Source organism: Podarcis gaigeae, assembly GCF_964106915.1.
Source record: "Podarcis gaigeae genome assembly, chromosome: 6".
NCBI classification, from domain to species: domain Eukaryota; kingdom Metazoa; phylum Chordata; class Lepidosauria; order Squamata; family Lacertidae; genus Podarcis; species Podarcis gaigeae.
This window is the reverse complement of record NC_139682.1, coordinates 15790675-15816550: the sequence shown is the minus strand read 5'-3', so window position 1 is coordinate 15816550 and position 25876 is coordinate 15790675. Positions and strand designations below refer to the sequence as shown.

General features: G+C 44.1%; 1 protein-coding gene across 1 annotated transcript; it reads left to right on the top strand.

Annotated features, from left to right (window-relative positions):
• Nucleotides 1–9005: 9005 nt before the first annotated feature.
• On the top strand, nt 9006–10902 carry MC3R (melanocortin 3 receptor). Its single transcript, XM_083745958.1, has 2 exons — nt 9006–9178; nt 9401–10902. The coding sequence occupies exons 1-2, from the start codon at nt 9025–9027 to the stop codon at nt 10429–10431; spliced, it is 1185 nt and encodes a 394-aa protein (XP_083602084.1). The 5' UTR covers nt 9006–9024; the 3' UTR covers nt 10432–10902.
• Nucleotides 10903–25876: the final 14974 nt, after the last annotated feature.

Sequence of the window (25876 nt, the reverse complement as noted above, 5' to 3'; positions counted from 1 at the left end):
CCTAAACCCCCCTCTGGCAGCCATGGACTCGTCCCACGTTTCACTTGCTGCTGTTCCCTTTTTGCTGGCCACGTTGGAAACATGGACGGCTCAATGGGCAGCGGCGTCTCCTGGAAATATTTGTGCTTCAAGCCATCTTCAGCGGTGATCCTTCTGCCCAGGTAGTATGTCAGGAACCTGGAAAAGGGTTAGCACAATGAGCTGATGGGAATGACGAAGCCCTGTTTAGGGAAGCTTTTAATGTTTGATGTATTTCAGTATTTTAATATTTTTTTTGGAAGCTGCCTAGAGTGGCTGGGGAAGCCCAGCCAGATGGGCGGGGTATAAATTATTATTATTATTATTATTATTATTATTATTATTATTATTATTATCAGCCACCAAAGTCACAAAGTAGGTGACCACTTATGTACTGCTAAAAAAAAGTATGCAGATTTCATAAAATATGCATCTGACCATTTATATATCTAGCTGCAAATTTAGAAACAAATGGAAATGCAGTCCCTATTATCATAGTGGGAAAGACTGTAGCTGGCTTGTTCTCCAGCTGCAGCTACAAATATCCATGGTATCTCTTATTGTTTTTTGTCTTTAAACCAGCCCTGGACTGGGTGGCCCTTCTGAGGGAATAGTCTTTGAAACATACAACTGTCATCTATCAGCCCTTCGAGTAGAGGACAACCCTCTGTAAAGATGAGCACATGGACAACCTACAGATGGGCTGCATTCAGATTAGGAAGCCACAAGTTGTGAAGGTTTATATCTTCTACTGGGTTGGGGTAGGGCATGCAGAAGCACTTTCCACCCAAGGGCTGGATTTGAATCCAGCCAACCTTTTGAGGGCCACATTCCAACGTTAGGAAGGGCAAAGGGGGGGGGGGAGAGATGAAACATTCTCCCAACTATCAGTTCCATTCATTCATCCATACATGCAACATTCCAGGCAAATCAAAGCTGCAATCAGAACATAGACCATGTTCTACATTAGACGTAGCATCTCTAGTCAGTATGGCCATCGGTCATGGATGATGGGAACCGCAGTACCACAACATCAGGAGGTCCACAGGCTCCCCATTTCTGCCCTAGAAAATGTATGCACATTTATCTGGAAGCAAGTCTGAATTCAGAAGACTTGTATAGAATTGTGCTGCAAGTCCCATTTAGTTTAATGGGAAATATAGGCTTGCTTTTATCTCTTTCCTATTGAAATCAGTTGGTTCATGATCAGTATGATATCCATGCATCACATCTTACATTTTACACACAAATACACACACACACACACACACACACACACACACACGTTTGTCTTGTCAATGAAAATGTAGTTTGGAAGTTCATCCATGTGTGCAGTTAAATTATGATCCAATTTTCCCCAAAGAATCTTGAGAACTACAGCTTATCCCTCACGGAGCTACAATTCCCAATGCCTTTAACAAACTTCAGTTCCCATGATTCTCTGGAGGACACCATGTGTTGTCAATATACTTTTAAGGAATCACGTGTGTGTGTGACCGCATTTTGCATTACAGCTTGAGGATGATTGAATCAGAGGGATTTTATTGTGCATTATGTCTGAATAAAGAAGAGGAGGGGGGAGAGAACCTGGCATTTAATTATTTAAATTATTGTGTGTGTCTTGTTTAAATGTAGAATAAACTTTTGGCAGAGCTCGTGAGAATGAATATGGAAAGCCAATAGAGACATCTAGTGGACAAGGCATTCCATACCATTTTAGATAATAATAAAAAGATCACTCAGGATGGTCACTTTTTAAATAATAAAAGATAGGAATCCTGTTACTTTAAGGCTGCAGTGCTAAAGATAATCACCAGTGCTTCACAGCATAGCCCTAACCATGAATAAAGTTGCATTGGCTTCAGTGAGAATTGCTCCCAGGCATGTGTTCATCAATATTTTTTCAAGTTCAGATTTTTTTTCCACCCCTTTTAACACTGTGGCATGGCAAGCTGCAGTTTCTAAAATTCCCTCTATTACAGAGCTGGGGAGCCTGTGGACTCCAATGCCCAGCAGTCCCCAGACAATGTGGCTCAGTGGTCAGGGACCAAGGCTTTTTAAAGGCTCTCTCACCTCTCCTTGGAGGGAGTGACCTCTGGCTTTTTCTTATCAATGAGAGCCAGAATTAGTTTGCCATGCAGGCCAAGTATCCCAGGTGGGCATTCTAAGTACCCCTTTGTATTTGGATAGAACTGGAAGGAGACACCCCAGCTTAGATAAGTGTTAGGGTCAGGAGACCAGGGTCCTGTGTGACAAGCAGTACTTTATCACCGGAGGCAATGCAACCCAGTTCTTTCAGCAAAATCAGATGCTGAAATCAGCAAAATGCAGGTAAGACTGCCACTTCCCCTTCTGTCTGTTCATTCAAGAAGCCCAAGATGTCACCAAGTAGAATCATAGAATTGTAGTCCAACCCCCTTGAGTGCAGGAATCACAGCTACCCCCAAATTATTTCCCCCATTTCATTCATTTTTTGCTTTCAAACCTAAGCCTGCATTTTTATCTATGTAGTTGTTCTGTACCATTGTTGTTGTTGTTACAGATTTCTTGGTTTACAAAAGTATGTGCAATATCTCTTTTTTCAAGTTACGTTTTCTACAGATCAGTTTCATTTGTTGAGACATTAGTGTTACATTAGGAAGAAAAGGGGGAAAGAGGTGGAGGGGGAGTGTTGAGTGGGGGTGGAGTCGGATGGTGATGTTTCTATTTTACTTAATCTATGTGTGGGGTTTTGTGTCATCGTCGCTTGTGCAGGTTCTCTTTACCATTTGCTTGTGTTCCTTTGGTGGTGAGAGAAGTTGGGGTTGGCCTAGGGTATGGTTGTTTGTTTGGGATTGGCTGTGGTAAACTTGGTTTTCATGTGTGAGTGGGGTGGGCAGGTGTTTTTGTATCAGGTTAGCCATATTGATTTGTATGCTGTCAGGGGATTCTTGTCATTGTCTTGTTGGGCTGTGTATGTTATAAAGAGGAGCCATCTTCTTCTATTTGTCCCCATGTCAGTTTCAGTTTATTGGTTAGTTTTTCTAATAAGACTGTTTCCCATACTATTTGCTACCAATGGTCCATGCTTACTCCTGACAGGTCTCTCCAGTGTCTCTCCAGTGTCTGGCTATGATATTTCTAGCTGTTGAGTGTAGGTGGGTTATGAGCTCTTTATGATGTGAGTGGGCATTATTATCTTAAAAGATGTTTAGTAGGGCCAGTTCTGGGATGACTTCTAATACATGCTTAGTTATTTTGCATGTTTCTTTTATGATTGCTGTCCAGAAGAGTTGGATTTGGGGACATTCCCACCACATGTGGAAGTATGTGCCTGTGGAGGTGCATCCTCTCCAGCATTTTGCTGAGGTTCCTGGGCGTATTAGCACTAGTTTCCATGGTGTTAGGTATCATCTGTGAGTTTCAGAGTGAGTTATTTCCTTTTCACTGATATGTATTTAAAGGGAGGTTTAGACCACATTCTGGTCCATTGGATGGGGTTAATCTCATAGCCTATGTTGTCCTCCCATTGTTTTTTGATCATGTCTAGGGGGTCTGTGGGATTTTGGAGTAATATTTTATATATTGCAGATACCATCCCTTTGCCATGTCCTTTTGTTGTTAGGAAGAGGTTTTCGGAGGTGGTTAAGGGCCTAGCTGCTGATTTTACTACTGGATTGTTTAAGAGGGCATGCAATGTTAGCCAGGGCATTTGGGTGCCTCCTACTTTGTCTTTTATTTCTTGTGTTGATAAGGGTTGGTTGTTTTTGTAGAAGTCCACTAGGCGGTATAAGCCTTTGGCCTGCCAGGTTTTTATCTGGAGGTTTTGTGCTGTGTGGTGGAACAATAGGTGGTCTGCCAGGGGTATTAGTGGGGATGGGGTTAGGGACAGTTTACCTTCTTTTTCTTTCCGTGCTTTAAGCACGGTCTGTGTAAACCTGTTTGTTGTTGTGGGGATTTTCCCTAGTTTGTTTGGGAGGAATAGGTATGTTGTGATGGGGGACTTAGTAGGTCTGTAGAAGTCCCTGCCTTCTCTGCCCCCTGTTTTTCTACTCTTGTGGGTCTAATGCAGTGACTATATTATCCGTTCCCAGGAAGTTGTCCTTTAAAATAACTGTGAAAGCCAGAAGATGGCACCAAACCCTTCTTTACTGTCAATAGAACTGGTGTGAAAACTGAGCTGCCAGAGTAGGCGGAGGGCAGAGTCTGAGACTAAGACATTTAAACCACAGTGTCTTCAGAGGACTGCAGACATTTAGGGATGGTGCCAAAGCTCCTTGGCAGTGTTATTGCTTTGCATGAAGAAATGAACCCTCTGTAACATTAATTTCCATCAGCAAACCATTCTGGACTATTAACCAGCAATTTGCCTAAAAACGAAATTATCAGCCAGAAGGAAACTGTAAAACATAAAAGGAGCCCTGCTGGATCCAAGGAAGCAGTAAAGGTAAAAGTACCATCTGGCTGGTAGCTAGAAAAACTATAGGAGAGGAGTTGTGGGTGAGGTGAGCTGAAAGCAGGCTGAAAGCTGGGACACAGGCTCAGGCTCGATTTGTGCTGGAATCCAAGGGAGAAGCAAGACCTTTTGGGGTGTTGATGCAGTGAGCCCCTTATGTTCAGGTTGTATATAAACCATATATACTAAAGACACCACAGTCTCATGTGACCTCACCTCCATTCCAAGGGAACCAAACTCTGGGTAAGTCAGTGGCGTAGCGTGGGTTGTCAGCACCCGGGGCAAGGCAAGTAATTTGTACCCCCTAACCCGTGGATGTGCGCCCCCTAACCCGTGGATTTGCGCCCCCTAACCCTAACCCCCAGATGTTGCGCCCGGTGCGGCCGGGCCCCCCCCCTGCGCCCCCCACGCTACGCCACTGGGGTAAGTGCCTGGAACCCCTGGAATCTCACCGCTTGGAGATTGGACATTGGGTCTCCTCTGCACTGTTTGCTTCCCCTACTTGGCAGATTGAATTCTTTTCTCTAAAGCTTTAGGATTTAGGATTATACTATTAATGTCCTTGGAGGGTATGTAAATCTAATAGCCCTTTATCAAAAGAAGATTGTCCATGCCAAAGCCCCATTGAAATCCATTAAATTAATTGTGACTAACTTGTCTCATTGTCTGTTACAGGACCTGAGAGTGACTGGTCTTTTTTGGATAAAAGCCATTGGATTTAAGCAGGGCCATTTAACAATTGATTTTCGCATACTTATTCCTTGATTGGAAGCTACAAAAGTGTGTTTTTGTGTGAGAGAGCTGCTTATGCGCCTTGTTTGTTTATGGTTTTTTTAAATGATTTGACGATTGAATTGTGTTGTTGTTTAAAATGATAGGAAATCCAATATGTGTTTAAAAATTAAATGTGATGGCTGTCAGCACACAGAAACTATTCCTCTTTGGGAGGAAGGGAGTTAAAGGGTTGAATATAAATTCCTTAACCTGCTCCACCACCACCCATAAAATTACTCTCCACCATTCCAAGGCCGATGTAGACACTTACTTTGCAAACATGAAATCGATAGAGCTTAATTCTGAATTAACATTGTATCTGCCTCGTGATACAATGAAGGAGTGTGCCTTACAGGCAGGAAGTCAAACTGTTGGAATGCAAATTTAACAAAGCACTGCAAACCCCCTTTGGATTGGGGTGGGGTGGAATTAGAAGGCATGGAGTTGTCCCTCCACCAAGCCCAGGCTGTTTCAGTCAGCTGCCCATCAGTTACCACCTATGGAATGATGCTGGCTCAAAGTTTCCCCTTCCATCTACCAAACATGCAGGCCTTTCTGGGAGCAGGGAGGGACTGTCAGGAGCTTATCCTACTCTCGAGTAGGACCCTGGCAGAGACACATGCCCAACTGGAATGTTCCCTCCCTCCTGGTCGATTGTTCGGGAGCTTCAAAAGCTTTCTTCTGCCCGAACATCACAGCGACCGATGCCAACAGACATCGGCACACTTAGGGATCCGCAGAGTCTTCGCAGTTGTGTAACAGACCTCAGCAACTCAGTATTTTGGCTAATCTACTTTTAGTTAAACACACATGGAGCACTGCAACATGGCTCCCTCTCTCTCTAGCATCAGACAGCAAAGAGAAAAAGAACAAAGCACAACAGTCCCACTTCACAGAACACAGTAACACAGACATCCTGTCTCCATCACTTCCCACACTGTGGAGTCAAAACATATACTGTCATGTGATAGACAAAAATCCCATGACTGCAATCATGGAGCAGGAATTCTAACAGGGACCAGGGGCTGTGGTAGCCCAAGAGCCATTGAATCCCAAGCCTTCCCTGCTGCCATCACGAGACGACATCAGGCCTAACCTGGGTCCAGTCACAGGCCAGCACAGCAGTCTCTCTGCCTGCCATTGCAGCCACCATATGTGGCAGGGCTATGGGCACAGCAAAGGCCTCACCAAGCTGAGGGGGCGAGTTAGGATTGCTCCCTTCATAAATACATGTTACAGGAGTCACAGAGTTGTTGTTTCACTCCTGGTTCCACATGATACAGCCAGAAAAGGTGGAAATGGGACAACACAAACCATGGCACACATTGGGTGGTACTCAACTAGGTTCCTCTCAAAGTAGACCTATTAAAATGAATAGACCTAAGTACATGTCCATTAGCTTCAATACGTCTACTCTGAGTATGACTGGCACTGAATAACACTTGTTGGGTTTACTTAGATTTCATGAGGGTGATGGGTCAAGAATCCTAGAGTTGTACCAGCTCTTTATACAACCTTCGTTCTTCTTTCGTTTCAGATTTTTCCACTTTCGGCATGTGGAGAAATGAAAAAATATGTTTCTCCTTGGCTTTTCTCAAGAGCATTGTAGCAACAGGTTGGAATTTCTGCCCCCCACCTTGGGGGAAAATGCAATGGAGTATTTTGTCCATGACAGTTTGCCTTAACTGTAATTACAGGGACCATCAATAGCCAATGCTGAGGTGACATCTCAGAAGAAAACCACAAGAGATATCCAAGGAGCTAATGCCATGTAGACAAGGAAGTGTTGGAGTGATACAGATGAGATGCACTGAAGAGCCTTGGGATGAGGACTATTTTTGTTATTTAAAAAAAAACTGCTTCTTGAGAGTTTGTGAAGAAAATGATCATAGCAGTGTGGGGAAAATAATAACAAAGCATTCAGCAGGGAATGATGCAGAAAGCTTTGACATAATGAGTGGTTAATGAGCAACACAGCAATCCTAACTCTGGCCAGGGAGCAGAAAGGCAGAAGCAGAGGAGCCATTGTCACATCTGAAGTCTTGCCTCTTATTCCAGCCACAGCAGAAGAGGGCAGGGGAAAGCTTTGTTGACAAATTCTGCTTCACCAGCTTCTAGGTGGTGCAGCCATGATGCCTGAATGTGGCCCCATGCCAGGAGCTAGACAGCCTTAGGATCCAGAGGAACCTATGGTTAGCCTAGCTCTACTCTCGCTCCCATACCATTCCTTTTCTGAGCTATTCTGGGCCATGTTTTCTGCAGCTGCAGTGGGCGGCCTCCCTTGTGGCAGGGTGCCCTCTGCTGGTGGAGGCCAGAAACACATAAGGATCTCTACTCCATGGGAAGGCAAACTAAGGCCTGGGGGCCGGATCTGGCCCAATCGCCTTCTAAATCTGGCCCGCGGTTGGTCCAAGAATCAGCATGTTTTTACATGAGTAGAATGTGTGCTTTTATTTAAAATGCATCTCTGGGTTATTTGTGGGGCATTGGAATTCGTTCATTTTTTCCCCCTTCAAAATATAGTCCTACCCCCCAAAAGGTCTGAGAGAGTTTGCTGACCCCTGGTCTACTCTATGGGTTCCTAAAGAGGGTGCTGCTGCCTGCAGGCCACAGGGAGATTAACTAGTGAGGCACTAAGAAGACAAGGGTTGGCAGGGGGTGCTTGAAGTGTAAATGACTATCATACTTTGAAAAGCTAATATCACTGGATCAAGTTCATTAATTTTGTTGAATTAAACTAAATAGTTAAAATTGGATTTCAAATAAATTTGTTGTTGTTTAGTCGTTTAGTCGTGTCCGACACTTCGTGACCCCATGGACCAGAGCACGCCAGGCACTCCTGTTTTCTACTGCCTCCCGCAGTTTGGTCAAACTCATGCTGGTAGCTTCGAGAACACTATCCAACCATCTCATCCTCTGTCGTCCCCTTCTCCTTGTGCCCTCCATCTTTCCCAACATCAGGGTCTTTTCCAGGGAGTCTTCTCTTCTTGTGAGGTGGCCAAAGTATTGGAGTCTCAGCTTCAGGATCTGTCCTTCCAGTGAGCACTCAGGGTTGATTTCCTTAAGAATGGATAGGTTTGGTCTTCTTGCAGTCCATGGGACTCTCAAGAGTCTCCTCCAGCACCATAATTCAAAAGCATCAATTTTTCAGTGATCAGCCTTCTTTATGGTCCAGCTCTCACTTCCATACATCACTACTGGAAAAACCATAGCTTTAACTATACAGACCTTTGTTGGCAAGGTGATGTCTCTGCTTAGTTGTTACTAATAAGGTAGTGGATGAGTTTATGGAACCAATGGGGTGGTAGCCTAAAAAGCTTGGGAACCTCTGCTCTATTCTATTCTAACCTCTTCCAGCAACATGGATTAGGAGTTAAGACTGCATCTTTAGCTTACTGCTCTGATACATATATCCTTCGATTGGAAAAATGTGATGCATTATTCCTCCTGGAAATCTGACAACCACTGACAGCCTTTTGGAATGAAAAAACAACAGTGAGGAGCGAATGTTGTCACAAATGCACTTTAAATGTAGATTAATTATACACCCAGAACCTGTAATTTTTCTTCTCAGCTATATTTGAATGTTTTTCTCGGTTGTCATGTAATAGACTAATGACAGGCTTTTTTAAAAAGTGTACATATTATCTTTCTGATCTGCAGAGGGCACCAAATAGTTTTGCAGCAGAGACTTGGAGCAATGGGAATTGTAACTGTCAGTCAAAGAGGAACTTGCTCTCCAATGGTCATTGTGAGACACAGAAGATTAAGTAGGAGTGTTTTTCCCCCATTCATGAATGTATAAAACCCAATGCTCTTTTACTGTTCCTGCCCTCCTTCTCTCAGATGAATCAGGAAGAGATGCTGTGAAGTGCTTTTTAAATCTCCGCTCCAACCGCAGTCCCAGGACATGGGAGCATATCACAAGGACAGTCACTATAAATTCAACAGGTGAATCATAAAGGGAGCTATTGTTGCCATGATTTCAACTTTCATAAATTTCTGTACCATTTGCTGTTTCATCTGATTTCACTGAAAGAGGGGGCTTTTCTTCCCCCAGCAATCCCCCAGCTGGTGGATTGAATGAAGAGGACTTTTCCCCAATCAAGTATTCCTTGATCTCATTCGATAAAGAGCACTAGAGCAATTCTGAACGATTCTCTCTTTTTACAGATGCTGCTTCCATAACCGCTTGCAAAGCTGAACGCCGTCCCTTAACGATGAACACGACGGTACGCTGGGCTCTAACTTTTCAGCCTGTGTTGGTTAATGCCACTGAAGAGCTCAACGATTCGGTCCTTCTCGACAGCAGGAGCGACAATGGATTCTGCGAAAAGGTGTTCATTAAAGCCGAGGTCTTCTTGACCCTGGGGGTCATCAGCCTTCTGGAGAACATCCTCGTCATCCTTGCCGTGATCAAAAACGGCAACCTGCATTCCCCCATGTACTTTTTCCTCTGTAGCCTGGCTGCAGCAGACATACTGGTGAGTATGTCCAATGCCCTGGAAACCATCATGATTGCCATCCTGAGCAATGGCTATCTCACCATGGAGGACCGCTTCATCCAACATATGGACAATGTCTTTGACTCAATGATCTGCATCTCTTTGGTTGCCTCCATATGCAACCTTTTGGTCATAGCCATCGACAGGTACATTACCATTTTCTATGCACTCCGCTACCACAGCATCATGACTGTGAAGAAAGCCCTGGCTCTCATCGGGCTCATCTGGGTCGCCTGCATCTTTTGTGGCATCATGTTCATTGTCTACTACGAGAGCAAAACTGTCATTGTCTGCCTCATCACCATGTTCTTCACCATGCTTTTCCTCATGGCCTCGCTGTACGTCCACATGTTTCTGTTTGCGCGCTTGCACGTCAAGCGCATCGCAGCCCTCCCGGTGGATGGAGCCCCCCACCAGCGTACCTGTATGAAAGGGGCAGTCACAATCACTATTCTCCTCGGGGTCTTTGTTGTCTGCTGGGCTCCTTTCTTCCTTCATCTCATTCTGATCATCTCCTGCCCAACCAACCCACACTGTGTTTGCTACACCTCACATTTCAACACATACCTGGTCCTTATCATGTGCAACTCGGTCATCGATCCTCTCATTTATGCCTTCCGGAGCTTGGAAATGCGAAAGACGTTCAAGGAAATATTCTGCTGCTGTTACGGCATAGGCTCAGGACAGTGCATGCTCTGAAGTGCTAACCTTCTGCTGTCTATGAAGGCATTAGGTGGCTAGCTTTGAGGCAAAAATCCTAAGTACTGTCTGAAGGTGTCATTGCTAAGAATGATAAAGGGGAAAGGCTTAAGGACTGAGGGTAACAGGGGAAGAGCTATGATTTCCTCGCTGCTTGCCACCTTTCAGTTTTTAAAAACTAAATGGCAAAAGAGTACATTAATGCAGTGTGCTTGCACTTTTGTAGGGATCACAGAATTGCAGTACTTGAGAGGAACTGGTGTAAATTACAGTATCCCGGCGCCCGTGCTTCTCACTGTTGCATATAATAAAATTTCAGCAGATATACTTTCTTGTGTTGTGTGACACTGCAGGCACTTGGCAAGTTGCACCTGACAAGGACCTATGAAAAGGATCTACGAAACTTCTAACATTGGCTGAAGGTTTGGCTATCCTAGCTACACATATGGGGGGGGGGGAGCTCCTTTGAACACCGTACAGAACTGTGTGACCTGGCTGCAGTCCCATGAACATTACATAAGGGTAAATATTACTCTTTATGCAAAAGAGTAAACCTGATTAGGATTACACTGTAAATAATATCCTTTTTTACTACGTGCTAGCAAATCATAGTTGCTGCTGCTGCTTTTTCAGTGCATGCACTGTGCTAAAGGTCTTCTCTGGAGCAGGCTGTATGATGAATGCCACACTTTTTTTGCCAGACAGACGAAAAGCTAGCAAGTCACAGAACTGCTGTTGAAAAAGACTTTAGGCACTCATCCTTGTGTTCTCAGAACAAACATGAGAAAGATACAGTCAGGTGACAACTCTCATTGCCTGCAAACATTGTAATTCCTTAAAGGATGCCAGCAAATCTGAGATCACATTTGTTTCCTAAGAGTGTATTCTATTGCTGTTCCATTATTGAGAGAGAGAGAGAAAACACAGTTCTTTTCTAGCTTCTAGGATGGTGTGTTCGCTAAGCTTTCCCTGACAGTAGACTTGTTCAAAGAGTGAACACCTGTTTATTTGTACAGCTCAACTCTTTTATTGTATGCATATTGTTGTACACAGGCCTGCTATTTTATGGCATGGTAAATAATATAATTTAATAAATAAATTATTGTGCACACAGGTACACGGACTGTACACTCATTGAAGGTTACATGTGAATAACTGTAGGATCATGCAGCTCATCTATTTGTGTACACAGAAGGCTTGTACACAGTGAACACAGGCACAAGCTGTCTCTACATGTATGCAAATATCTGTGTGACAGAGTGCACACTTGTTCAGCTCAGCTATTTTGTACACAGGTACGCAAATTGTACACTGGTTGGATGCAATGTGTGAACACCCCTACTTAAACAAAATGCACACTTGTTGGATGTAATATAGTTGTCTTTGAAAGGATATGGGTAAAGGGGTAAAAGGTAAAGGAGCCCTGGACGGTTAAGTCCAGTCAAAGATGACTATGAGATGTGGCACTCATCTCACTTTTCAGGCCAAGGGAGCTGGCGTTTTTCGACAGACAGCTTTTGGGGTCCTGTGACCAGCATGACTAAACTGCTTCTGGTGCAACGGGACACTGTGACAGAAGCCACAGCTCACAGAAACACTGTTTACCTTCCCACCGCTGTGGTACCTATTTACCTACTTGCACTTTGATGTGCTTTTGAACTGCTAGGTTGGCAGAAGCTGGGACAGAGCAACAGGACCTCACCACCATTGTGCAGATTCAAACCACCAACCTTCTGATCAGCAAACCCAAGAGGCTCGGTAGTTTAAACCAAAGTGCCACCCACTTCCCAAGGGATATGAGTAGCAACCCCCAATAAGGATTGAAAATGCTGTCCCTTTAGCTGCTTGTTCTCTGTAACAAAGTGCAGGAACAAATCCATGCTACCATGAAGGAGCGTCTCCACCCCCCATCATCCAGCCTGGACACTGAGGTCCAGCTCCAAGGACCTTCTGGCGGTTCCCTCACTGTGAGAAGCAAGGTTGCAGGGAACCAGGCAGAGGGCCTTCTCGGTAGTGACACCCACCCTGTGAAACACCCTCCCATCAGATGTCAAGGAAATAAACAACTACCTGACTTTTAGAAGACATCTGAAGGCAGCCCTCTTTAGAAAAGTGTTTAATATAATATGTTTTGTCATATTTTTAGTATTCTATTGAGAGCATCCCAGAATGGCTGGTGAAACCCAGCCAGATGGGCAGGGTATTAATAATAATGTTATTATTATTACCGAATACTTTCTGCCCCCACAAGCATGTGATAAGTGTAGCATAGGAACTAAGGAATCTACCTTATACTGAGTATACTGAGTCAGATCCAGTGGTCCATCTATCTCTATATTATCTACATGGATTGAAAGAGCGGAGCCTTCCTAGCCCTACCTGGAGATGCCAGGGATGAAAACTGGAACCTTCTATGTGCAAGACAAATACTCTACCACTGAGCTATGGCCCTTCTATAGAGGTAATTTTTTTTACCTCTTCTGATCAACATCTTCTATGTTCCCCATCTTTATATAAAACATAATTATAATGTTTAAGACAATGCATTCTTGGGACAACAACTGAATAATAAATTATAATAATAATAATTTACCGTATTTTTCGCTCTATAACACGCACCCGACCATAACACGCACATAGTTTTTAGAGGAGGAAAATCCGTAGGCATGCCACCCGTAGGCATTCCCTCCATAAGACACACAGACATTTCCCCTTACTTTCTAGGAGGAAAAAAGTGAGTGTTATGGTGCAAAAAATACGGTATTTATATCCCACCCTCCCCAGCCAAAGTCGGGCTCAGAGCAGCTAACAACAGTAAAAATAACACACTTTACATAAAATCGTAATCATTTAATTAAATACATTCTAAAATCAGTTCATTCTAAAATCAATTCAGAGTCAAATGAATGGCAACCACTGGGCTAGAGTTCTATGAGGATTACAAAAGGAGGGGTTCAGACTGTGCCTCAGCCAAAGGTCTGGTGGAACAGCTCTGCAGAAAGATGTCAAGTCCCGCAAGGCCCTAGTCTCTTATGACAGAGCGTTCCACCAGATCGGGGCCACAGCCAAAAAAGCCCTGGCTCTGGTTGAGGCCAGCCTAACCTCCCTACGGCCTTAGATCTCCAGTATGTTTTTATTTGAAGACCGTAAGGTCCTCCGTGGGACATACCAGGAGAGACGGTCCCATAGGTATGAGGGTCCTAGGCCGTATAGGGCTTTAAAGGTTAAAACCAGCACCTTAAACCTGATCCTGTACTCCACCAGGAGCCAGTGCAGCTGGTATAGCACCAGGTCAATGTGATCCCGTGGCGAGGACCCCATAAGGAGTCTCGCCGCGGCATTCTGCACCCGCTGGAATTTCTAGGAGCATAGAGTTGCTCCTAGAGAAAACTGATGCATAGCTGATTCTATAATCAGCCCCACCTTCCTACCTCCTGGGGGGTGGAATTAATTTTCTGTTTTCAAATTAAAAGAAAACCCTAAGAACACTGTGATGGAAGCCAGAGTGCACAGAAATGCCATTTATCTTCCTGCCGCAGTGGTACCTATTTATCTACTTGCACTGGCATGCTTTTGAACTGTTAGGTTGGCAGGAGCTGGGACAGAGCAACGGGAGCTCACCCCGTCATGGGGATTCAAACTGCTGACCTTCTGATCAGCAAGCCCAAGAGGCTCAGTGGTTTAGACCACAGCACCACCCGCATCCCATATTGTGGGTTGTATTCAATGTTAGTTAGGGAAGCTTTTAATATTTGATGCATTATTGTATTTAAATATTTTGTTGGAAGCTGCCCAAAATGGCTGGGGAAACCCAGCCAGATGGGTGGGGTATAAATAATAAATTATTATTATTATTATTATTATTATTATTATTATTATTATTATAACTCAAATTAGGCCCACTGAAATTAATAGGCATGACAAACTTATCTTTATTAATTCCCATGAGTCTCCACTGAGTGAAACTTAGTTAGAATCAACTGTATTAATTTAACATGTTTATAAACCATTTCACAGCCAGAAACATAGGAGCCAACTCCTAGGGGCTGAGGTCCCTTTGCCCCTCCCCACTAAAATATTTAAAGGGGCTGCCCTCCCAAAGTTAATGAACATTGCCATTCAACTGGTCATGTCATGTGATCGATTATGTGGGGCATTATTATTATTTTCATAAATTGAATACTTCAGAGGGAAAGCTCTCTCGAATAAGTAGTTACTTAAATGATAAGAGGCTAGTTACCTGTCCAATTACCTGCTAATTGATTCCAGAGGGCTGCAGCTGCAACACTAGAAACCCTGTTGCTAGTGTAAATTAAATGCACCTCTGGAGCATGTGGTGGTACTCTCAGCAGTGCTTCTTTGTTTAACAGAATTTATATGCCGCATAAACATAGGTAACCTCTGAAGAGCACATTTGTGAGGCAGAGATCTATGGGGCAAGGTTTGGATAGCAGTTTCTTGCGTGGCATCAGCCTGATACCACCAAGTATCAGGTTCCACAAATGCTTCAGGGCATCAATATCACTGTTTGGGGAAGGGCTGCAATTCTGTGGTAGACCACATGCTTAGATTGCAAACTGTCCTGGGTTCAATCATCAGCATCTCCAGGTAGGGCTAGAAAAGGCCTTTCTGAAACTCTGGAGAGCAGCTCACGGAGGATAAACAAGGCTTCTTTGACAATCTGAGCTGTCCCTATTCTTAAGATTCTTTATTGCGATCCTGCTTGCTATATGCTCTGCTGGAACCCAATTGCATTTGGGGGAGTTGTCATTTTAATAACATATTTGTGGCATTCATTTCACTTGTACTTGATGTTCTCTGAAGCTCCTCTGCTGGAAAAAAGAAGACACAATGAACTCTTGGATAAAACTGCTCTGAAATTACCTGCCAACGGTTCTGTGCTTCATATACAACATTAATGGGCATGAGCTCAATAATTGACAAGTCATTCTAGTGTGCAGGAAAAGTTTCCAGCAAGGGGAGGCTACTATTACATCCCGCTACAGCAAAGTCAATTACAGTTATATTGGCTCTTGAGAGATCCTTACCTGGTTTGTGATTCTGAAAAACCTTTCACCACATTCCTTTTGCAATTGCTCTTACTCTCTGAAAATGTTCTTCATGAACATAGAAATTACAAATTCCTCAGGAATGGAGGTTGCTTATAATTCAATGAGCTGTGTAGCTCTTAAGATGAAACTACACGTTGCATTAAATGTGATCATGTAATTTATGTATATGGGAGTTTTAGCAGTCATGTGGGAGGGGAAATGATCTTGGGATCACAGCACATAAGGAAGAGGGTTAACCCTTTCCCTCATGAGGCAGTCCAGGGTGGAATCTACACACATATATAAAGCGCTGTGGAAATGCTTTTTCAAAAAAAGTTTTGAAAAGTACATTGGATTTTGCATAGCTTACTGTCACATTTGTATATTGCACTTTACAACACATTTAAAACGTTTTATTTGCAGCTGTATAACTGAGTCCCTGTGGCACTGTGGGTTTCTAGAAAAAGAGGTGCCAGAACTCACTGTGAAAGCTCCCTCGTTCTTTTAGAATGGCAATGGATCCTACATGTGAGTTCTGGTGAGTTCCAGATGGGGGGGAGCCCTGGTTCCCATAACCAGTTGGGGAACAGAGATTCTCTAGGTCTCTGGGTTCCAGATTTCCCCCCTCTAGATTCTTGGGTGCCAGGGTTTAATCAGAGCTGAAAGTCTGGGCTTGTTTTTCTGAGGGGAAGAGGAAGACGATGCCATTAAGCCATCTACAAGACAAAAGACTCTACAGGTGAGGGGAAGCTTGCTAGGGAAACAAGGGCATGATGTCACACAGAGGTTTTTTGGCAAGGTCTTCTGGGAACAAGAAGGAGGAAGTAAAGAGAATTCCATGCAGAGGAGTTCTGCACCAAGAGACTGGGAGCCATGACTGACTGTTACTATGGGCCTAAACTTGCTGGAGCTATAAGAGGAAAAATGAGGGACACTCTTGGGATGTCATGTTCTGCACCCCCTCCACTGAAGGCTGTAGGTGTAAATATGTGTCAAAAAAACAAACCTACCATATTTCTTAAAGACACTAGTGTCAGCAGTGGCTTGATTTCCCAACGGTAAGCGCCTAGAACCCCCTGGAATCTTGTTACCATTCAGCAGCTATTGGGAGTGGCATGTACAATACCCTTGGAGTAACACATACAAAATGGCTGCAATCATTAATATATGTACAACCCTCTCCATAATGCCGCAAGGAAGCTTTGGCACCACGCTAACAGCAAAACATCATCTCAGTTCTGGGTGGTTGGTGAAAGGTAAGTCTTTACCTGGTGCTGAAAAAATGTCATTGAAGGCACCTGGTGGTGGACCTCCTTGGGGAGAGCTGTCCACAGGTGGGAAGCACATTCTCCAAGATTCCCTCAGAGTGAGGACTTGGAGAAACGTATCAGAAGAAGATTTAAGGTTCAGGGTACATTAAAACTGGAGAGATGTTCCAGCAGTTATTGAGGTCTTCAGCTGTCAAAATTAACGCTTTGTCAAAATCTTGGCATTTCCACCAAGTACCATTTTGGGTGCTGTAATGGTTCTAGGGGTTGCTCGTGCGTAAGTTGCCGCCACTCCTGGCTAGGTTGCCTAGCTGAACCCTTTCTGTCTGGACAGCCTCTCACCCGTGGCTGTCTCAATCGCTGGCAGAATCCGCCAGTGGGCGTTTCTTGAACTTCTTCCAGCAAAGAAGTTCTTTGACGCCAAGTCTCCTCCTACTCTCCCTGCGCGGAAGTCTTCTGCGCAGGGAGTATGTGGGCAGCGGAGTACCCATGCTCTCCCCGCTGGTCTCCGGTGATGAGTCCTGGAGCCTCCTCTCCGATTCCCCCATCTGCCCCCCTTCTCCACTGGTGTTACGCTGATTTCCTTCCCCAGCAGATGGGCTGCCTCTCTCCCTACTGGGACCCTCTCCGGCATCCCTCTGGAGCTTTCCCTCCGCCTCTAGCTCTGATGGCAGTTCCCTGACAGGTATATAAGAATCCACACTCTGACAGTGGGTTTTCTATTAGTTTAACAGCAACCATGATGATAAAGCTTATAAAGAGTTTGATAGCCTGAAGGAAAAAGCTGTGGGCTGCACACAGACAGGAAATTGATGTAAAAACAAAAACACAAAACAAAAACCCTATCTCACTGAAAACTGGCTACAATTTGAAAATAAACCCCTGAGCTTTAATTGAAGTACATGAGGTCAGGAAGGCTGGCTATTGAGCTGCTGAGATCGATGAAATCGCTGATGTTGATTTTAAGGGAAGTGCTTTCTTTTTCTTTTAAAAATATTTCGTTGTTGATTTCTTTAAAAGTAAAAGAACTTATTTTTTTTAAATTAACAGATGTTAATTACATCACAGAAGTATCCCCACTTCCCCATTATTTCAGGAAAGCCCAGCTTAGTACATCATGAAATTCTCATTTAACACAGTCACCCAGCAGGGCTACAGAATGCAGAACGCTTGAGAGGTCATTTGGAGAGTGAAAGGGCGCTCAGAAACACCTTTTGAAATTAAGGAAAGTGCAGCAAATGCCCTCCACCCTTTCCAGGAAAATTTCACTGAAACTTTCTATGATAATTTTCAAATGCAGCTTCTTTTCTTGTTAATTGATAGAGAATTAAAAAAACACAACAACAACAGGTTTTGGCACAGGCAGTGGTGTAGCGTGGGTTGTCAGCACCCGGGGCAAGGCAAGTAATTTGCACCCCCTAACCCGTGGATTTGCACCCCCTAACCCTAACACCCAGATGTTGCGCCCGGTGCGGCCGGGCCCCCCTGCACCCCCCACGCCACGCCACTGGGCACAGGATTCATTTCAATCTGTACGCACTTCTCCCTTTTGTCAGGACTTTCATATCACAGTTTTTCTCAAGCTTCCCCACTTATTATCAAAGGATGGCTTCCCACAATGGCCTTAACCCCATATTCAACTTCAAATTGTTTCCATTCAGCATAATGAAAGGATAGCCCAAAGCTGCTACACTTTGTTAAAAAGCATTATTTGTGACTGTCACTTCAGAGATGAAGTAGCTCAGTCACATTGTATTACTCACAGATGCTCATTCGCTGACTTGTAACTATAGTGAGGGTCTTGCACAGGGATTTTTGCATTTATTTACCTGCTGGTGTTCATTTAGTTTTAAGTGTATCTCCAAGGAAACAGGGTTGCCCAATATAGGTATAGGGAAGAAATTCAGAGCTCGTGCATACCCTCCAACATTTCTCTGATGAAAACAGGGGCAGCCTAAGGAAAAGTGGGACCTTCCGGGATCAATTCAGATACCAGGACGGATTCTGTAAATCAGGGATGTCCCTGGCAAATAGGGTCTGTCTGAGTGATGTAGTGGTTAGTGTGTTAGATTGGGACCCGGAAAAACAGGGTTCAGATTTTTATTTAGTTAGTTAATAAAATGTATACACTGCTTATTATTTTTTTAAAAAAACCAACCCTCAAAGTGGTTTACAAAAGAGAAAAGAAGAGAATCAAGAAAAAAAATACAACCCTATTTTATAATAATAATAATAATAATAATTTATTTATTATTTATACCCCGCCCATCTGGCTGGGCTTCCCCAGCCACTCTGGGCGGCTTCCCAAAAAATATTAAAATACTGTAATACATCAAATATTAAAAGCTTCCCTAAACAGGCCTGCCTTCAGGTATCTTCTAAAAGTCTGGTAGTTGTTGTTCTCTTTGACATCTGGTGGGAAGGCGTTCCACAGGGAGGGCACCACTAATATATATATATATATATATATATATATATATATATATATATATGCTTTCGTAGATTTTCACGGGTACAGGAATGCAGGTTTTGGTGTCCTCGGGTGTCTTCCCGTGTAAAAGTTGGGGTGTCTAGGCGACGTTTCGACGAGGTCTCACTCGTCATCTTCAAAATCTACGAAAATCTACCCGTGAAAATCTACGAAAGCAAATATCTTACCTCTACGGGGAGGAAACCTTCCAGCTGACAAGAACCTACGAGAAACTTGAAGATGACGAGTGAGACCTCGTCGAAACGTCGCCTAGACACCCCAACTTTTACACGGGAAGACACCCGAGGACACCAAAACCTGCATATATATATATATATATATATATATATATATATAAAATCCCACCCTCCCCAGCCGAAGCCGGGCTCAGAGCGGCTAACATCAAATGTATAACACATTTACCTGCTGGTGCTTGTTTAGTTTTAAGTGTATCTCCAAGGAAACAGGGTTGCCCAATATAGGTGTAGGGAAGAAATTCTGCCGAGAAGGCCCTCTGCCTGGTTCCCTGTAACTTACAAGCCTGAGGCAATTGCCTCACCATACCTCACGGGCAGGCCAGTCCTAGATCCAGACTAGCTTTCCCCTTCATGCAGACACAGCAACCCAGTGGCCATCCATCTCCTGATGGAAGCCAGAGTGTGCTTCTCTCCCTTCCTGGCCTAACTCCATTATCCCAATATAATGAATTTTTTAAAATGTGAATTGCGTGGCAAATCCCCTCCCCCATGTGAAATGAAGACACTGGACACATTATTTAAGGTTAATGGGCATAAAAAAGGCCACAACTTTATTGATTACAGAATTGAAAGGTATTGGCCTTAGGCATTGGCTCCTATCGACTACCCGGCATGGAGACCGGGGAAGGGTTATCCACAAGCCGTGGGAGTCCTGTTGAAGTACGCCAACTAGGATCCCACGGGTGTCACCGCTCGGGGGCGTGCCGGAGGCCCTTACCTCCCTAGGTTTCGGACAAGGCAACACCCCCCCGGAGTCCTCTACCAGACTACCCCTTTTTTCATTGGGGGAAGGTGATGGCGCTTCCTTCCCCCCTTCATTTGCATAACAATCAACCCCCTGCCAATGTCTAACCGCCAACACCGCAGAAGTTGTGATGTTTGCTACGAGGTAGGCGAAAAAACCAAAAGGCTAGAAGTGCGCCAAATTGGAAAAATTCCTACCAGGCCCCTTGCGGCGACCAACCAAAGTCCATAGCAAGGTCATAGCTAGCTAAGCCTAAAGGGTGGGTGGGGTGGGAAAAGAAAAACCGCTCAGCTGGAAAGGGGGGGAAAGAGGGCGGTCCCCGGGCGTGACTGGCCTTAAATAGGCTAGGCCCTGCCTCACCAGCCCGCGGATTGGCGGGCTGGGTCGAAGTCACGCCCAGGGATTCCTTATTCTCGTGGGGGCAAAAGGCCAGCCCCCGCATGTGTGGGAGGGGGAAGCCCGCAACACCCTCTCTTCCCAAGGTAAGAAATGGCTTTGCCAGTCTCATTTTGGGAGTGTTTTTCTTTTAAGAGAACCAACACGAGCTCTTGCTGAGAAGAAAAGAGAAAGTAGCATGGTTGCCAGAAGATGTCAAAATAGAAAAACCTGAGCTGCTGGTGTCAAGATGAAAGCGAGCTCCTGCTGTGTTACAGCTGAAGAGTGTGTGGGCTTTACAGAGTCATATGAAATCCCTGGCACTGAGCCCTGTGGGAGACTCAGCAGTAGAGGTCTATTTACTGGGGACTTGTTCCGGCATGCTAAGTTCTACATTTCTGTGAGCAAAAAACACAAGGTGTTTGCCAAGAATCACACTCTTTCAGCTTTCAAATACCAGAAACGATGGGTGCTAAAATGTTGTAACGTGACTTGGGAATGTGGAAGATATTTTAGTTAGATTGATATAATTTAGCTTTGCTTGGCAAGTAAGATGTGTGTCCTGAACGCCTGGCCTAACTGGCAGCAAGTCAGTATGCCGAGCCCAAAGTTAAAAGTGTCAATCCACACAAACAAAGTCCAAAGGTCAGGAAATGCAGTCCAGGGTCAATCCAAGTAGCCAAGTCTGAAGTCCAGCAGTCAGGATACAGTCCAGATTCAAACCCAAAACACAATCCCATTGAGGTGCCAGAACATCCAAGGCAAGATCCATCAACATGGGCAGTTGCGCAGACACAGCACCTCAGCTCTGCTTCCCTCTTGTACTTTCCATTCTTATTGCAGCATCTGGGCTTGAGGAGGCAGGTGGCCCTCAACTGTTCCAAGCCTACTCCATCTGAAGAATCACACACCTTCTCCCAGAGCTAGAAAGTCCCATCTGGTCAGTTAGGGAACTAAGCTGTGGGACCTTGCCTGCCTCAGCCTCCTAGAGTGGCCCTCCCACTGCTCCCTATGCCTCAGAGCCCTCCGTGTTTATGGTTTGGATTTGGATTTGATATCCCGCTTTATCACTACCCGAAGGAGTCTCAAAGCAGCTAACATTCTCTTTTCCCTTCCTCCCCCACAACAAACACTCTGTGAGGTGAGTGAGGCTGAGAGACTTCAGAGAAGTGTGACTAGCCCAAGGTCACCCAGCAGCTGCATGTGGAGGAGCGGAGACGCAAACCCGGTTCCCCAGATTATGAGACTACCGCTTTTAACCACTACACCACACTGAGAGAGGTCCCTCTGGCTTTGGTGGTGGGTTCTGCTGCTCTAGTTCCTGTGCAGTGACCTCCATCCCCTCGCAATTCTCCATCACCTGTGAGTACTTCCTTCCCCATCCCCTGCTTGCGTCCCAACTCTTTGTCCTGCCAGTTCATGACAATGTGTGTAATATTGCACATAGTAAATCATTAAAAATGATTGCTCGGTACTTGTAGATATATTATTGATATTAATTGTTGTTGTTGTTACTTATCATCACCTGACATTTTCAGAAGGTAACATTAAAATTTTGGGGCTATACGAAAGTATTTTTTGTGCTTCTTCGTCAAATGTAGACTTACCAAGTTAAATGTTGTCCAGCCACAAAAATAATAGCATGTTTGAATTCCTCACACTCAAAAACATATTTTTAAGACTGCTCGCTGAAGAAATTTGCATAAATTAATTTCACCCCCTAAACTGGCACACCTAGTCTAAAGCCTAATCAAAGCTAGAGCAGATTGCATGTATATGAGCCAGTTTAGTCCATCCAAAACCAACTAAATCCCCATTCTTTGAGGACTGTGATGTCAGTTTGGTGTAGTGGTAAAGAGCAGTAGTCTCGTAATCTGGGGAACCGGGTTCACGTCTCCGCTCCTCCACATGCAGCTGCTGGGTGACCTTGGGCCAGTCACACTTCTCTGAAGTCTCTCAGCCCCACTCACCTCACAGAGTGTTTGTTGTGGGGGAGGAAGGGAAAGGAGAATGTTAGCCGCTTTGAGACTCCTGAAGGGGAGTGAAAGGCGGGATATCAAATCCAAACTCTTCTTCTTCTTCTTAGTACAGAAAGTATTGATCTAATGTATAGAGATCTTTCCTGTTCTGCTTAGTTCAAGAGGGTTCTGAAAGGTTTCTACTCTGTGTGGAAGAAGGTTCTTTTTTGGGTTATTCCTTCTGAGAAGCTGAGTACAGCTGGTTTAAACTGATTCTGTTATCTTTCAGTCAAGATCATGCAGATTATAATAGTCAGGCCAGAAGGAGCCTGGGTTTCAATTACTCTTTCTCTCTCTTTGTTCTGGTGTGGTGTTCTGTTCTGTATTTAGTGTTCAGTTTTAGTCTTATTACAAGTTCTCGTTAGTTTAAGATAAGTCTGCTGCAAACTGGATTTTTTATGGACTGTGCCAAGCCAGAATGTATTGGATTTGTGGCCATTATGCTCATTTGCCTTCAGTAGCAGTAAAGCTCTGAGGGATGAAGTACAATTGCCTCTGGTCTATTTTTGGGAACTCTGCAACGTGTTTAAGTTTTTTCTCCACATGCTCAACATGTGGTGCCCAAGCCACAAACCAAATCAATCTCTTTGCAGAATTAATTTCATCAAACGAGCCAGAGAAAGGTGCAGTCAGCCTGGCAGTGGGGAAAAAATCACTAGCACAGTAGTTCTCAAAGGGTGTGGTATGCCAGAGGGCCAGGAAGTTTCAAGGACAATCAAATAAACATTTAAACATTTCAGTGTAGTATAGTACAGTACAGTTCGAAAGCACCCCTAAGTGCAAGTAGATAAATAGGTACCGCTTTATAGTGGGAAGGTAAGTGGCGTTTCCGTGTGCTGCGCTGGTGCTGGCTCGCCAGAGCAGCTTCATCACGCTGGCCACATGACCCGGAAGTGTCTCCGGACAGCGCTGGCCTCAGCCTCTTAAGTGAGATGGGCGCACAACCCTAGAGTCGGACACGACTGGCCCGTATGGGCAGGGGTACCTTTACCTTTACCTATACACACACACACACACACACATATATATATATACACACATATAATATATATATATATATATATTTCTTCAAGAGCATCGGCTATTCTTCTATGACGTATTGTTGTGAACAGAAAATTCTCTGACAAATATGAAATATCAGAAAAGAGAAAGGCTTCTTTGTGTTGATGAGGAGATAAGAGTTTGTCTCAAGTGAGACCTAATATAAATGAGATTACCTGGTAAAAGCAAGTTCGCACCTTTCATTGAGCCTGTATACATACTTAAGGTACATATGTAAGAGGCTTGTTTCTAATTATATTTTGGGAATGATTCATCTTCTTATGCAGCTGCATTGGTATACTTTCTGGATGTCCCGTGATCATATTTTAAAGTAGTTGTGTTCTGAGTTATAAATCAAGCACTACTGGGAGTCATTTCTTTTTGTTTTCTATTGTATTTATTATTATCAATTAAAAAACGGGTGTAGCGTGAGAAAAAAATTCTTCTGAAAGTGTGGCCCAGAGAAAAAAGTTTGAGAAGCACTGCAGTAGGGTATAGGAGGAATGGCCTATTAATATTCATCTGACTTGTGTTGAGTATTACTTCTGGTTATGGTTCTGCACACATGCCCATTCCTGTTTAAATGAAAGTTACATCTTGGGTGCTATGAGACACATCCAAGTCTTAATTCTGAATTCATTCATTTAGGGCATTGAACATTTCCTCCTTCTTAGTATGCAGGTGCAATGAGCACTTCCTCCTATCATGCTGTTTCCCCTGGTACTATACTCCCTTTCTCATGCCAGCAAGCAATCTTCGGCTCCTTGTGTTTCCAGCATCACAGAGAAAACAAGCAGGGGCAAAGAAGTCTTGACAGCACTGGTGTTGTGGAGAGGAAAGTTAGAGGAGAATAGCTCTGAGATGCATTGAAAGAGCCAGAGCAAGGAGGGGCTGTCAATTACTGGTACTTTGTTCTTTCATAGATGTCATCAGCAGAACACTAGTAGCTTTCTCCCTATTGAAGTACAGAGTGTTTGAGGACTGGGACATTCGCAGGGAAACCAAAATGCTTGTTTACAAAGCTATTGTACTAGCAACCTTACTGTATGCTTGTGAAACATGGACCACTTATAGACACCATCTCCAACTCCTCGAAAGATTCCATCAACAGTGTCTCCGACAAATTTTACACATCACCTGGGAAGACAGGCGAACTAATGCCAGTGTACTGGAAGAAGCAACGATCACCAGTGTCAAAGCAATGATTCTTCAACATCAACTTTGTTGGACCGGTCATGTGCAGATGCCTGATTATCGGCTTCCAAAGCAATTACTCTTTTCAAAACTTAAAAATGAAAAGCGTAATGCTGGTGGTCAACAAAAGAGGTTCAAAGACTCTCTCAAGGCAAATCTAGAAGAAATATAGTATAAATGCTAACAACTGGGAAACACTAGCTTGCGAGCACTCCAATTGGAGAACAGGCTTTACCAAAGGTGTCATGAGTTTTGAAGACACTCAAACTCAGGACGAAAGAGAGAAACATGCTAAGAGGAAGGCACGCTTGGCAAACCCTCACCGTGATCAACTCCAACCTGGAAACCTATGTCCCCACTGTGGAAGGACGTGTGGATCCAGAATTGGCCTCCACAGTCACTTATGGACTCACTGTTGAAACCATGTTCATGGAAGACAATCTTACTCGGCTACAAGTGATCGATGAAGGAGAAGAGGAGGAGGAGGAGGAGGAGGAGAAAGAGGCGGAGAATAATAGATAGGGGTTATAATTAGATTTTGTTTTCCTTTTACATGATTTCTACTGTGCTGTATCTTTTTTTCCCTGTATTGTGCATGGGGTGAAAGAAGCCATTCATCGACACCTCTGTGAATTTATTTATTTAATACAGTTTTCTTCCATGTTTCTTCTGAGGAACGCAAGGTGGCATACATAGTTCTCTCCCCACCCCCACTCTGGCCCCATTTTATCATCACAAAACCCTTGTGGGGAGGGGAGGCTGAGAGTAAAACTAGTACAGCATTTCTCAGTGAGTATCATGGCTGAGTTAAGATTTGAACCTGGGTGTCCCAAGTACAGATCTGATCACTACATCACACTGGTTTTGCATACTTCAGATCAGACTGCTGGATCCTGGGAGCTGCAGCTCATGAGCTGCCTGCTTTATGTGAAATGAGCCTAGTTTAGGGATGGGGAATGCTTTGGTTCACATTTTAATGCAAACCCACCTCATTCCTGAAACAAAACGCAAACTGAAGTTATCCTT

Coding starts and splice junctions, on each gene's coding strand:
- MC3R (XM_083745958.1), top strand. CDS start 9,025: ATGTATAAAACCCAATGCTCTTTTACTGTTCCTGCCCTCCTTCTCTCA. Junction 9,179..9,400: donor AGTCACTATAAATTCAACAG/GTGAATCATAAA, acceptor CTCTTTTTACAG/ATGCTGCTTCCATAACCGCT.